At 45.0% G+C, this 12,834-nt stretch overlaps 1 protein-coding gene across 2 annotated transcripts in view; it reads right to left on the bottom strand.

Annotated features, from left to right (window-relative positions):
* arhgef5 (Rho guanine nucleotide exchange factor (GEF) 5) overlaps nucleotides 1-12,133 on the bottom strand; it is a 30,483-nt gene extending 18,350 nt beyond the window's left edge. The window contains exons 1-6 of one of the 2 annotated variants that reach the window (XM_072460030.1): nucleotides 11,567-12,133; nucleotides 8,603-10,924; nucleotides 7,912-8,413; nucleotides 7,050-7,095; nucleotides 6,492-6,541; nucleotides 3,442-3,803 (exon numbers count right to left, since the gene is read on the bottom strand). In XM_072460030.1, coding sequence (XP_072316131.1) covers nucleotides 3,442-3,803; nucleotides 6,492-6,541; nucleotides 7,050-7,095; nucleotides 7,912-8,413; nucleotides 8,603-10,921 — 3,279 coding nt within the window. In that variant the 5' untranslated portion in view covers nucleotides 10,922-10,924; nucleotides 11,567-12,133. The remainder of the gene's footprint in view (nucleotides 1-3,441; nucleotides 3,804-6,491; nucleotides 6,542-7,049; nucleotides 7,096-7,911; nucleotides 8,414-8,602; nucleotides 10,925-11,566) is intronic. The other variant, XM_072460031.1, reaches the window with a different exon arrangement.
* Nucleotides 12,134-12,834: the final 701 nt, after the last annotated feature.

Genomic DNA, 12,834 nt, shown 5'->3' with positions numbered 1-12,834 from the left:
CACCGTCAACAAGCTGCTCCAGCCACCGGACATCACTCCACCCTCCTCCCCTGACCTCTGCAACTCTTTCCTCCTTGCCTTCAATGACAAAATTTCCAAAATCAACAGCTCCATGACTGCCGTCTCCATTAACTCCATCACCACCCCCACCCCTGCCCCCCCTCCTCTCCCTGACCACCCACCCTTCCCTCCCCTCACCACCTTCTCCTCTGTTAACTCCTCTCATATCATAGACCTCATCACCGCTTCCAAAACCACCACCTGCTCTCTCGACCCCCTCCCAACGACTCTAACCAAGGCCTGCCTCCCTGCTCTCATCCCCCATCTCACCACCCTCTTCAACCAGTCTTTATCCCTCGGCCATGTTCCTTCCATCTACAAACTGGCCTCCATCACCCCCATCCTCAAAAAACCCACCCTAGACTCCGCCAACCTCTCCAACTACCGCCCCATCTCCAACCTGCCGTTCCTCTCAAAAACGCTGGAACGCATCGTCGCCGCCCAACTTCACACCCACCTCCAGTCAAACAACCTCTATGAACCCCTCCAATCTGGCTTCTGCCCACTTCACAGCACTGAAACAGCCCTGGTCAAAGTACTCAACGATCTCCTCACCTCTGCAGACTCCGGGGCCCTCAACATCCTGTTACTACTAGACCTCAGCGCAGCCTTTGACACTATAAACCATTCCATCCTCCTACAAAGGCTGCGCCAACTGGGTGTTGAGGGCTCTGCACTTGACTGGCTCACATCCTACCTCACCAACAGGCAAGAGTTCATTTCCCTCTCCGGTCACTCATCCACCCTCTCCCCAGTAACGCAGGGGTCCCCCAGGGCTCAGTCCTCGGCCCCCTCCTCTTCATCTGCTACATCTTCCCCCTTGGTCACATCCTCCGCCAACTCAACCTGGACTTTCACTGCTACGCTGATGACACCCAGATATACCTCACCACCAAATCCACCCAAAACCCTCCCCTCAGCCACAACGAAACCTGCATCTCTACAATAAAATCATGGCTCACTCTCAACTTCCTCAAACTGAACAGTGACAAAACAGAGCTCCTCCTCATTGGCACCAAATCCACTCTCAATAAAACTGGTCCCTTTTCACTCAGCATCGACACCTCGACCATCACCCCCTCTACCCTGGTACGCAATCTCGGTGTCATCATGGACCCCACCCTCTCCTTCACTCCCCATGTCAGCCACATCGTCAAGACCTCATACTTCCACCTCCGCCGCATCGCCAAAATCCGACACTGCCTCACCCTCCCCGCTGCTGAATCCCTCATCCATGCCTTCATCTCCTCCCGCCTTGACTACTGCAACTCCCTCCTCACTGGCATCTCCTCCCATTCCCTCCACAAACTCCAAATGGTCCAAAACTCCGCTGCCCGCCTCCTCACCCACACCCGGTCCCGTGATCACATCACTCCCGTTCTCCGCTCTCTCCACTGGCTCCCCATCAAGCAGCGCATAAACTTTAAAATACTCCTCCTCACCTTCAAAGCTCTTCACCACCTTGCCCCCCCCTACCTGTCTGACCTCCTCATCCCCCACCGCCCCACCCGAGCTCTCCGATCCTCCTCCTCTCTCACCCTGACTGCACCAACATCCCGACTCAAAACTTTTGGCGACAGAGCATTCTCCCGAACAGCACCCCGACTCTGGAACTCCCTCCCCCAACCTGTCCGCCACTCTCCCTCACTCACAACATTCAAATCCCGCCTAAAAACATACCTCTTCACCCAAGCCTATGACCTCCCCTACCCCTAGCCTCCTCTACCCCATTGCCTACTCTTCTACCCCCTGTTACATCCCCATCTTTTTCTCTCTACTTCTTCTGTCTTGTTCATTTTATCTGTATATTAATGTGTATTGTACGTGTTGTCCCCCCCTGTCTGTAAATACCCCCCCCCTTTTTTATTATGTTCAGCGTCTTTGGGTCACTGAAAAGCGCTATATAAATAAAAGTTATTATTATTATTATTATTATTAGTAGCAGTGGTAGTAGTAGTAGCAGTAGCAGTAGCAGTAGCAGTAGTAGTAGTAGTAGTAGTAGTAGTAGTAGTAGTAGTAGTAGTAGCAGTAGCAGTAGCAGTAGCAGTAGCAGTAGCAGTAGCAGTAGCAGTAGCAGTAGCAGTAGCAGTAGCAGTAGCAGTAGCAGTAGCAGTAGTAGTAGTAGTAGTAGTAGTAGTAGTAGTAGTAGTAGTAGTAGTAGTAGTAGTAGTAGTAGTAGTAGCAGTAGCAGTAGCAGTAGCAGTAGTAGTAGTAGTAGTAGTAGTAGTAGTAGTAGTATTTGTGAAAACCCTTCTGCTGATTGACAGGAGGCCCGACACTTCTGAAGGACGTGAGCGCCGTCATTGCAACATCTCAAACGACTTTCTGTACGTGACAAACGGCCAAAGGGTTTTCTGGCACCGCTGTTTTAGGAGCGTGTTTGCACATGAAAAGGGAAAGCTCAATCATGCATGTTCTCCATAAATAAGAAGTGGAAATACTTGGAAATACATGACAAAAACAGCAATAGAGTCGTGGAAATACAGAGGAAACAGTGAAACGGGTTTGGGGAAACCAATGTAATCGTGATTTTAGACATGCAAAACATTTTAATACATGTTTTGCCGGTTTATACATTTGAAAGACTATTTTGTTGTTTGTAGCTTAACTAAAAAAGAAACTGACAATAATTCATATTTATATACTTGTCTGGTCGTAAAATGCTAATTAACTTCCAGGTCGAATGTAAATCGGATTGCAAAGGTTTTTGTTGGACGTGTAGAAGACTTTTAGATTTATTATCAGACAATTTCCCTTTCATTTCTCTTTCAATTTCAATATCACATCAGCACATCACTGGAATTTCCCGTTATGAAGTATTACCAAATCTAAAGAGCCGGTAATGTATAGTATGACAAATCATTTCAACGGTTGAATTTCAAAATGCAGGAGTTTTTCCACTGGTTTATGGTTCATATCTCTGTGATTAGTGAGCCTCAAGATTATTTTCAGCATTTATTTCTGAAGTCGATGGCGTTTTAGTCGAGACAAATGTGTATTAGTCAACATATTATTATATTTATAAGGATTTAAATTAGACACCAGCAGAAACATGAATGGCGTGAGTTTCCCAGTGTTTTTCTTTTATTAATTGTTGAATTGTTGAAACTTTTGATCAGATAAAGAGCTCAGAGGTGGGCAATGTATAACAAAGTATAGATAATATTGTGAATTAAGTAAATTTGAACATTGAGTACATCACTTATAGTAAAAAATGAGGCTAAAACAGTTAAAAGTAAAGGTAGAAGTGTTAATTTGTGCTTAATTTTACAGACGTTTCACATTTGTCTGATAATGAAACCTTCATGAATACGTTTAAGGACGTGTTTTAACTCATTTCTGTTGGTTTAAACGGTAAAAGTGCTGGTAAAAAGCGCCTACCTCCTGCAGCCGCCTCTGGTCTTCCGTCAGCTCCTGTAACTCCGGGCTGTCCCTGACGCCGGGCAGGTCCCTCCAAAGGGTGGTCGACTGCCCGATGGAGATGGAGAGTCGCGGGGACGAGGCGCGGCGCTGGGCGTGCGCGGCCGGCGGCGGCGGCGGCAGGGGCAGGTTCTGGGCGCTGCAGACCGAGCCGCTGTGGGACAGGGAGTGCGGGTGCCGGACCTGCGGCAGTGGCGGCAGGGGCCTGCGGGCGGGGAGCGGGGACGAGCCCTCCGACACCGACACCACGTCCGAGCGCGCCTGCCGGAGGATCTCGATGTTCTGGGCGGCCTCGCTGTACTGCTGGTAGAGCTGCGCTGCTTCTGCCACAGAGAGAGGACACAACGGGCCAAAGGTTCAACATCCACTTTAATGAGCTTTAAACCCTTTAAACCGAGTTACAACAGTGTTTCATCATCATTACTTCACTCACAGTTGTACAATTTTGCATGTTGGAGTTAATCCTGTATTGTCCTCTAATCCACAGTAATGATACACTTTATTGTGATGATTTGACAAATTAAGACTCAGAGTGACACTCAAAAGTCACGTAGCCAAAGCCATAACCATAAAAACACACAAATGACAATCTGCCGTGTGTTACAAGGAAATGTCAGCTTCAGGAAGTCAGTGATGCCGTTTCTATTACAAACCGTTTTAGATCAATAATAGGATTTACATTTGATGGTCTAGTTATGTTATATGTGCTGGAGAAGCTAGAAAAAGCATCATATGTCTCACAGGTAAACAATGCAATAGACAAATAAAGGTTGAAATGTGGTGAATGAAAGCTTCTAGATAGAGAATATTTACAGTAAAGTGAAGTGAAAATCTGAAATAAAATAATAATACAAAATATTATTTTTTATAGTTGATTTGTCACCAATGGTCTGGATCTATATCAGAACTAGGACTAGCAATATTAAAGAAACTACAATTAAAATGTTTAGAACATTACATGTGTTATGTAGTAACACTGCGAGATGTGCAATTAGAATATCGAGTATATTTTACTATTATTAGAACAGTTCTCCAACTGTGTGTTCTTCTGCAGCTTGAGTATTTGTTTTATTTAGAAGCAAATCTATTAATGTCCATGTCTTCCTTTGGGTTAATCATTACTAAGACTGATTTAGTCTCATTTTAGACCTGATTTAGTCTCATTTTAGACCTGATTTAGTCTCATTTTAGACCTGATTTAGTCTCATTTTAGACCTGTTTAGTCTAATGTTTAGCCCGGCTTTAGGCCTGATAAAGGTTAGATCTGGTGGCACATTGCATGATTTGCATCGCATCATCTGAATTACATCCCTATATCAAAACCAATGATACATATATAATCAGAGCATACATATAGATCATGGACCTTCTCCCAGCTGCAGATACAGGCCAGTGTGAGCCAATAGGAGCTGTTTGCTTTTGACATTCCTTTCACACAAAGTTGTCGGAATGCTCTGAGGCAGCATCTGGAGCGAGCAGCACATGCACAGACCTGTCCGCGGCCTGCGCAGACAAACACGCCGCGCCACATTACACTCCACCTTGTGCAACATGTGGCTTTTTCTGCTGCTAAATGACTTTTTCCTCAGAACTGTCACTGATACTCGGGAAGGCAATTTGAAAGTCGCCCGTGGCCTATAGAGCCGTACTTAACGCGGAATCATCTACCGAGACCCGTACGTGCAAAACACCAAATAAACATAACCTCAGGAGGATATTGACACTGTAAAGTACACGTTTATTTCTTTATGGTTTCTATACAGTGCTATTGGCAGTGGTGGAAGAAGAAGTACTTAAGTAAAAGTGCATAAGTATGTGTGCAAGGAGGACATGCCATAAATAAGCTACTTAAGACAAGCTTTTCAATTATGTCAGGTTTATATATATAAATAAGGTTTTTTATGTGTAAAAACTGCCATTATTGCACATGTTTGGACATTTAAATCTGAAAAATGGACAGAGCCAGGTTTGAGCCGATTGCACAATTTAGTTGTTTCCACGTGAAATACGATACACGCGTTCAGAGAGAAAACAAAAAATGTCAAAAAAGAATTTTAGTTTTGCCTGTATTGTCATGCCCGAAGTAAAAGTTTGAAGTACCTGTGTGAAGATGTACTTCAGGAGACTAAAGATAATCGTCAATTCACTACATTTAGTGATATTTATAGTGACATATATTTCTGTTTGCTCAATGCTGGTGCTCGAACTCAAAACCTTCATGTAGAATGTCAGTAGGAAGTACAGATACCTGCTCTTAAATGCAGTGAGGTGAAAGTAAAAAGTATCCACAAATGATAACGCACAGATACTTAATAATTTTAGGTCCTGGACCTTTACTTTTGTATTTTGTTACGTTCCACCACTGCAAAAGAGTAAGTTTACTTTGAAATTCAGAAAGCTATTGACCTAAATATAACCTCTGATTATTTGTATTTTTATGTATTATCTTAATGCGCACTACTTCTATTGTACACGTAACATTACGGTAATTGCATCCGCTTACATCAGCAGCCATATTTAGGGTTTGGGTCTCTTATCGTGGAACAAACCACATTGTGCCGTGACAGAGGCGAATGATGTACATTACAGGAAATCCACCTCATGCTTCACCCAGACGAGTAGATTTAATCTGACCAGACGCGTCACTTGGACCTCGATTATGACGATGACGAGACACTTACTGTAAGCGCCATTTTATATGGTTTGATATTTTACATTCTTAATTTTATGTTATTCATAATAACTCATTTGTGTTTTATTTAAAAGAAGTTTGCGTGTGTGTGCATGTCCTGGACGCTTGGGGGCGACTACTGTTACCTGTCATGTAAAACAGGTGAAGAAGTTTGTTGTAAAACTCTGTTAATAAAGAGAGATGGCTGGAGCAACACGGTCATTTTACCGTGCTGCGACTACACCAGTGGTCCTACGCGTAAAACAGGCTCATGCAGTCATTATTTTCCGAAGAGGTTAAAACGAAGAAACAAAGAACTAGGATTAGCCTCTACACTTACTGAAAAACTTGGAGTTCCTTTTCCGTTTTCCGATGGTGTCCAACACATTCCTGCGGCAAGACAAAAGAAATGAGATTAAATGTTCAAAATAAAAGAACAGCAGCTTCGTTTTAGAGTCAGAAAAGGCTTATTTCCATTGCAAAGTGAATAAAAACAAGATTCACACACTAGGAACTTTTGTCGGTGATAAGGTGCAACATGAAACAACAAAAATATCAATATATATATATATATATATATATATATATATATATATATAAATATATATATATATATATATATATATATATATATATATAAATATATATATATATATATATATATAAATACGCTTAAATGTTCAAAAGAAAAGAAAAGCAGCTTCGTTTTACAGTCTGAAAAGGTTTATTTCCATTGTCAGTGAATAAAAACAAGATTCACACACTGTTAGTTTGATATTTCACATTAAACACGGCAGGAAAAAGCTATTAATGCAATAACTGTCTCAGAACCTTTATTGTTTGTGTATGTTTGAGTTTGAAGGCGCTGCAAAATTGTTAAATATATAGGAAGTCTTACCTTAAATCCAGCTCTCCCCAGCTTTTGCTTCGAGTTTCCTCATCATCTGGAATCAAGAATAAGCCAATAGATTTGACACTTTCCACAAGCATCACGCTCACAGGGCGAAAAATAAATAAATGAATAAATAAATAAATATATATATAAATAAATATATAAATATATAAATAAATAACTATATAAATAAATAAATATATAAATAACTATATAAATAAATATATAAATAAATATTAAAACTATGGAATGAAATTGAGAAGTAAATCAGAAAAAGAAGATGATTCGTTCAGAGTCGTGTTTGTTCCTGGCAGGACTGATTCAAAGCAGATTCGAGCTAACTTTTATGGCTCAACTTTTGTATTTCCCTTCTTCCCCGCCTCCTCAGGGCGCCACCCACAAACTGCAGCAAAGTGATTTTTTTTTACTGTCAATAGAAGTGACGTAGTTCAGAGATGACTTTACTCCTCCTGGTTGCAGTTATTGAGAGCGTAAGTGAGTAATTAGTGACATGGTGAAAAAGAAAAGCATCATTTTCAAGAGTAAAGACTGATTTATGCCATAACCCTACAGGAATAATTCCTTAGCCTTAACCCTACATCATTTTTGAAAAGTCTGGACTAGGAATTTTTTTAATACATTTTTCCTTTTATTTCATTTAAACATATTAAAAAATCAAATAAAATGTGTTAATTGCAGCGTTGTTGCATTCATTAACTTACTAAAAACCTTTAAACAAGTCCAGATTATTCAAATCAAGATATATATTTTGATTATATTATGATTTCAAAGGTTTTCACATGGAGAAAGTTATAAAGGTTTTTCACGGCGTAGAATCAGCAGATGCCTCGTCATCCACGGCCTTTACCTGATGTTGAGAATATTCTGGTTCTGCGATCTCTCCCCGCACCTTCCTTCTCCTCCTTCTCCTCCTCTTCCACGTCTTCTTCATCCTCCTCTTTCACCGGACCTTCTTTTCTTCTCTCTGTCATTTTGCGGATTCCCCTTCTCCTAAACCGCACCTCCGAACCCAGATCTCGAAAACTACAACTGCTCGTCAGGTTCACCGCTCCCCCCTTCTGCTTTTCCTCCACTTTCCCTGCAGCATCGTGAGTAACCGCTTCCGCCGCTACTTCCTCAGCGGGCTCCCTCTCCCCTTGCTTGTCGGGCGAGCTGAAAATCACATGCTCACCCTCATTTTCCGAGGCATCTGATTCACAACTAAGGCTCTGGCTGCTATTGGGCTTGCACAACGCGTCGCTAACGGTTAAATGCTCGTCTATGTCTTTGCGATCGTTTGTCTGCTCGGCCTCCGTTAGCTTAGCCTCGACCTCTGCATCTACGGGAACGTGAGGCGTCTCTTCGTTTATCTGCCCGGCCTCCGTTAGCTTAGCCTCAACCCCTGCATCTACGGGAGGCGTCTCTTCGTGTATCTGCCCGGCCTCCGTTAGCTTAGCCTCGACCCCTGCATCTACGGGAGGCGTCTCTTCGTTTATCTGCCCGGCCTCCGTTAGCTTAGCCTCGACCCCTGCATCTACGGGAGGCGTCTCTTTGTTTACCGGTGTGTCTGTGTGTGTGTCACCGTGCACGGCTTGCCCCACATCACCCTGCGTGTCACCTTGACCTGTATCCATACCTCTTAAACCCTCCATCTCCAATGACTCCAGCTCCTCCTCCTCCGGCACCAGCACATCATCATCATCATCATCATCATCAGCTTTGATCACTGGGATCTGCAACGCTCCATCTGGCCTTTCGCTGTGGCTTTCCTCCGGACTGTCTGAGTTTTCTTCGGACTTTCCCAGGATCTCGCGCACGATGTTTTTGGCCCATTTCAAGTGCGGGGCTTGCGAGTGCCGCTTGGGTTCCTCAGACATGCTCCAGGCGCCGCTCAATCGGATTCGTACCGCCTCCTCTTCCTCGGGAGTCAGGGCGCCAGGTTTCCCCGAAGCCGATTGCGTTTGTTCGTGAGGCGGCTGACCCGGCACGTCGGCGTAAGGGTTTCTCGGGATCGGGGTGAGCCTCCCCTCGTCCTCCTCCTCCTCTTTTTGATTGTCAGCCTGCTCCCTCCATCGCATCAGCAGTTTTTCCGTTTTCGAATCTCGTTTTATCGTTCCAAACTCGTTTCGGAAATCGCTTCTCAGTTCAACTCCGTCTATAGAAGTTCGATCTCTCGACGGACCGTGCGTCTCCTCCGAAATTTCGCAAACCTCATCGTATTCGTGTTCAATTTTCTTCTCCGTCGGTGTCAAGCTCTCGCCTATTTCGCCGTCGACCTGGCCGATCAAGCAGAACACAAATTTTGGCGGCGCGTCTCTCCCCGGCACCTCTGAGGAGTCGTCCGCCGTTTCCTCATCGGTCTGTGCCTGATTAGCGTCCCTCTCTCCAACACAGAATTCTACGCAGTCCTTGAATTCATCCTCCCTGTCATCTTCGTCTTCATTGCCGCTGGAAACCGTGATGAACCCGTCCTCCCCGGACACGATTCGTTCTCTATCCGATATAAAATCTGCATCGCTTCCCTCTGAATCGCCTGTAAAACTTCCACGCCTGTTTAACCATATTTCCTCCAGCTCTCCGTCCACGCTCACCTCCTCCGTCTCCTCGCCGCTACAGCTCTCAACAACCTCTCTGTCACTCATTACTTCCTTTACTGAAGTCGCGTCCTTGCTAGCTGGACTTATCTTTGGTTCTAGCCACATCTGTCTGACTTTTTTCTTTTTCTCCCTTATTCTTTGTTCTGATTGCTCTTGTTCCTCTTTGTTCAACACGTTGCGGCTCACGAAAGGCTCTGTGTCCGGCTCTCTGGTTCGCTCCCTCGACGCTCTCCGTTCTCTCTTATGGTCCTCGCAATCCGCAGATCTTTCCTCTCGTCTCCTGCCGTCTTGGCTACTCTTCCCCTGTCTATCATCGTCTCTCTCCCTTCTCGTCCTCCTTTCATAATCTCGATCCTCTCTACATCTGTCGTCCCTATTCCTGGATCTATATTCTGTCTCTGTGTACCTATCTCGACTTCTGTGCTCCCTCTTGCCCCTCGTTTCTCCTTCGCTCCTGCTATGCTGATGCACCCCTTCATCTCTATTCCTCACTATCTCCTTCCTCCACTTCTCTCTTTCGTCCAACTCTCCTTCGCTCCTCGTATCTCGTATCCCCTCCCTCCTCTGGGCCTTATCCCGGTACATGTCTCTATCTCTGCTCCGCGTTGGCGAGGGCCTCCTTGACTCCCTCGGCGCCCGCTCCTCTCTTTGCGCGTCGTTCTTTCTCGGCGCGTACCTGTCCCGCCTGTCCTCGCCGTCCGCCCCTCTCCTCCTATCGTCGGCCTCGAGATATCTATCCCTCGTTCTGTCGTCTCTCGCGTCTTTTCTCCTGCGGTCGTCTCCATCCTTAGGCCTGTCTCGCTCCCTTCTGTCCCTGTCTCGGTCCTCCCTCTTCCTCTGCCTCCTCTCCTCCCTCTCGGCTTCCATGGCGGCGGATAGCACGATCGGTCCGTGACTCCTCGCGCTCCTCGGAAACGTGTCGCCCTTCCCCACGCCTCTGTCCCCCTCTTTCGTGTTCTCCTTCTCTATGTTTGACAGCGGCCGTACGTTTTGGTTTTCTACCCGGCGGTCTCGTTCGCCGTCCTTGGGCATCTTCTGTCTCCTCTCGTTGTTGTGGTACTTGTCCCGCTCCAACGGTTCTTTGTACCGCTCCTTTGGCTCGCGTCTCCTCTCGCGTCTCGACCACTCGTCCTCTCTGACGCCCCGCTCCGTTTGGGCAGCCAGGGCCGGCCGAGGACTCGGGTCCCTGGTGATTTTTCCACCTGACTGAAGCTTGCGGTCGGACATGTTTACAGTAGGCACAGTGTCGTAGCCGCTCCAGCTGGGCCTTTGTGTCGCCATACTCTGCAAAGGAATCAACATCACACAGAAAATTAGCTCATTATAATTGCTTTTTGAAGAAATTGTAGTGCTGGTTGACAACGCAAAGTAACATACGCTTCACAAATCTGTCTCTTAGCTGTGAAACTTGCCACCTTCCTCGAGCGGCATTTTACACAATTTGACATATTGCTTGCTATCTACTTGCTGAAAAACAATTAAAACCGGTGCAAACATACGCATAGGCCTTGGCGTAATGGTACCAAAAAAGTAAAAACACAATTTCTCACAATCAAAAACAAATAAGTGCAGCTTCCAGATAAACTAAATCAGTGCCAATTAAACAAAACATAGCCAATCGTATTTCCTACAAAGTCCCAAGTTTTGCCCCAAATGGCTTATTATTGACAAAACCTCTAAATAAAAACTCAAGCTGATTAGATTGTCCTGCATGATGGGTGGAACATCTACCTTCTTAGTAACTCTTAACTCCAAAACATGCACAGTAGTTGAGTGTGTGAGGCCTGTGACACATAGGCACGGCATGTAACAACTGAGCCAACACTAAAGTGGACTTGTTGGTTAACCGTGACAGATTTACCCTTATCTTAAATGACATTCAAAAACATGTAAATAGCAATAGGAAAAAAAGGCATATTCACTTACCTGAGTTGCTGCTTTGGGGAGATCGAGGCTCCCCTAAGGTCTCTCCAGTTCAGCACACAAGCATTGCATTGCATAATAGACTAAAATTCCTTCCATCGCTTTCATTGTCGAGGTGCCATAACACACACAGCAAAGGTCCTGCAGTGGACCGCGGGTCGACAGCTCTTCTAAGTGTTATTTTATAAGTTAATGTTTACGCCTTAGCTCTCGCTCCGCGCTTTCCCTGGTTTTGCCCTTCTCGCCTCACCTCCCTCCAGCACCAAATTCCCAAACAAGTCTCAACACATTGACAACTATCTCAAACTCTCCTCCTCCTTCTTCTCTTCTCTGTCTTCTCCTCTCCTCGCTGCTGCTACTCAAGTCTCCTTCTTTCCCTACAATAAATCAAGCCACAGAAAGCTCAGCATGTCACAAAAGATTACACAGGGGTCCTCTTCCCTCCCCGCCCCCTTTTTGGGACGATTTGAGCGCCTCGGCCTGTGCGGACCCTGCTGCAAAACAAGTTCGCCACTCTCTGCTTAAGCCTTGCTCATTCTTCTTTCACTCAACATAGGAAGTGCACCTCCTCAGAGCCAGTATCTGCGGGACAGCTATTGGTCGACACAGATAAGCAGGGTGTGTCTGCTCAGCACACAGCCAGGTAAGGATTGTGAGAGAGCCTTGGAAACGCCCGGGGGAGGGAGGGGAGGGGGAGGGGAGCAAGCTGCAGATGACCGAAAGCAAAACAAGCAGCGGACCAGTTCACCTGGATACAACTTCCCCGAGTCCTGCAAGAAGTAAAAAGGAGAGGGAAAAAGGGAAGAGTTGTCACATGATTAACAACTGTCCGGATTGGGCAATCGCTTATAGGAAGCTGACAGGGAGGGAAAAGTTACAAAATCTGTTATTACTGGAGAGCGGCAACACTTGATTTCCTGTTGATTTTGAATAATAATTAAAAATGCACTGACTAACCCTGGTATGGCAATTATACTAGTCAATAATATTAGTAACTCTTTAACTCTTAATCAGAAAATATAGCAAAAGAAAGCAAATATGTAACTTTTAGCACATTTTGTATGATTTTATAAGACTAAAAACGTATTAAAACCCCTGTCCTCACTGTCAGCAGGCTCGCCTTTCCACAAACCTGACTCTAACTAAGTCTGGCTGAGCCTCTGCCTCATTGTTTCCATGGAAATGTTGTTCATTTAGCTATAATATTCCACCGTATATAATAAAAATGTATTTATCTCCATGAAAAATGTTTCAAGGTATGGTTTGAATTT

Source organism: Eucyclogobius newberryi, unplaced genomic scaffold (assembly GCF_026437365.1).
Source record: "Eucyclogobius newberryi isolate DKJ021-1_F unplaced genomic scaffold, fEucNew1.0.hap1 SCAF_3, whole genome shotgun sequence".
NCBI lineage: Eukaryota > Metazoa > Chordata > Actinopteri > Gobiiformes > Gobiidae > Eucyclogobius > Eucyclogobius newberryi.
Note: the sequence above shows the minus strand (reverse complement) of the source record. Positions and strands in the feature narration are given on the sequence as shown.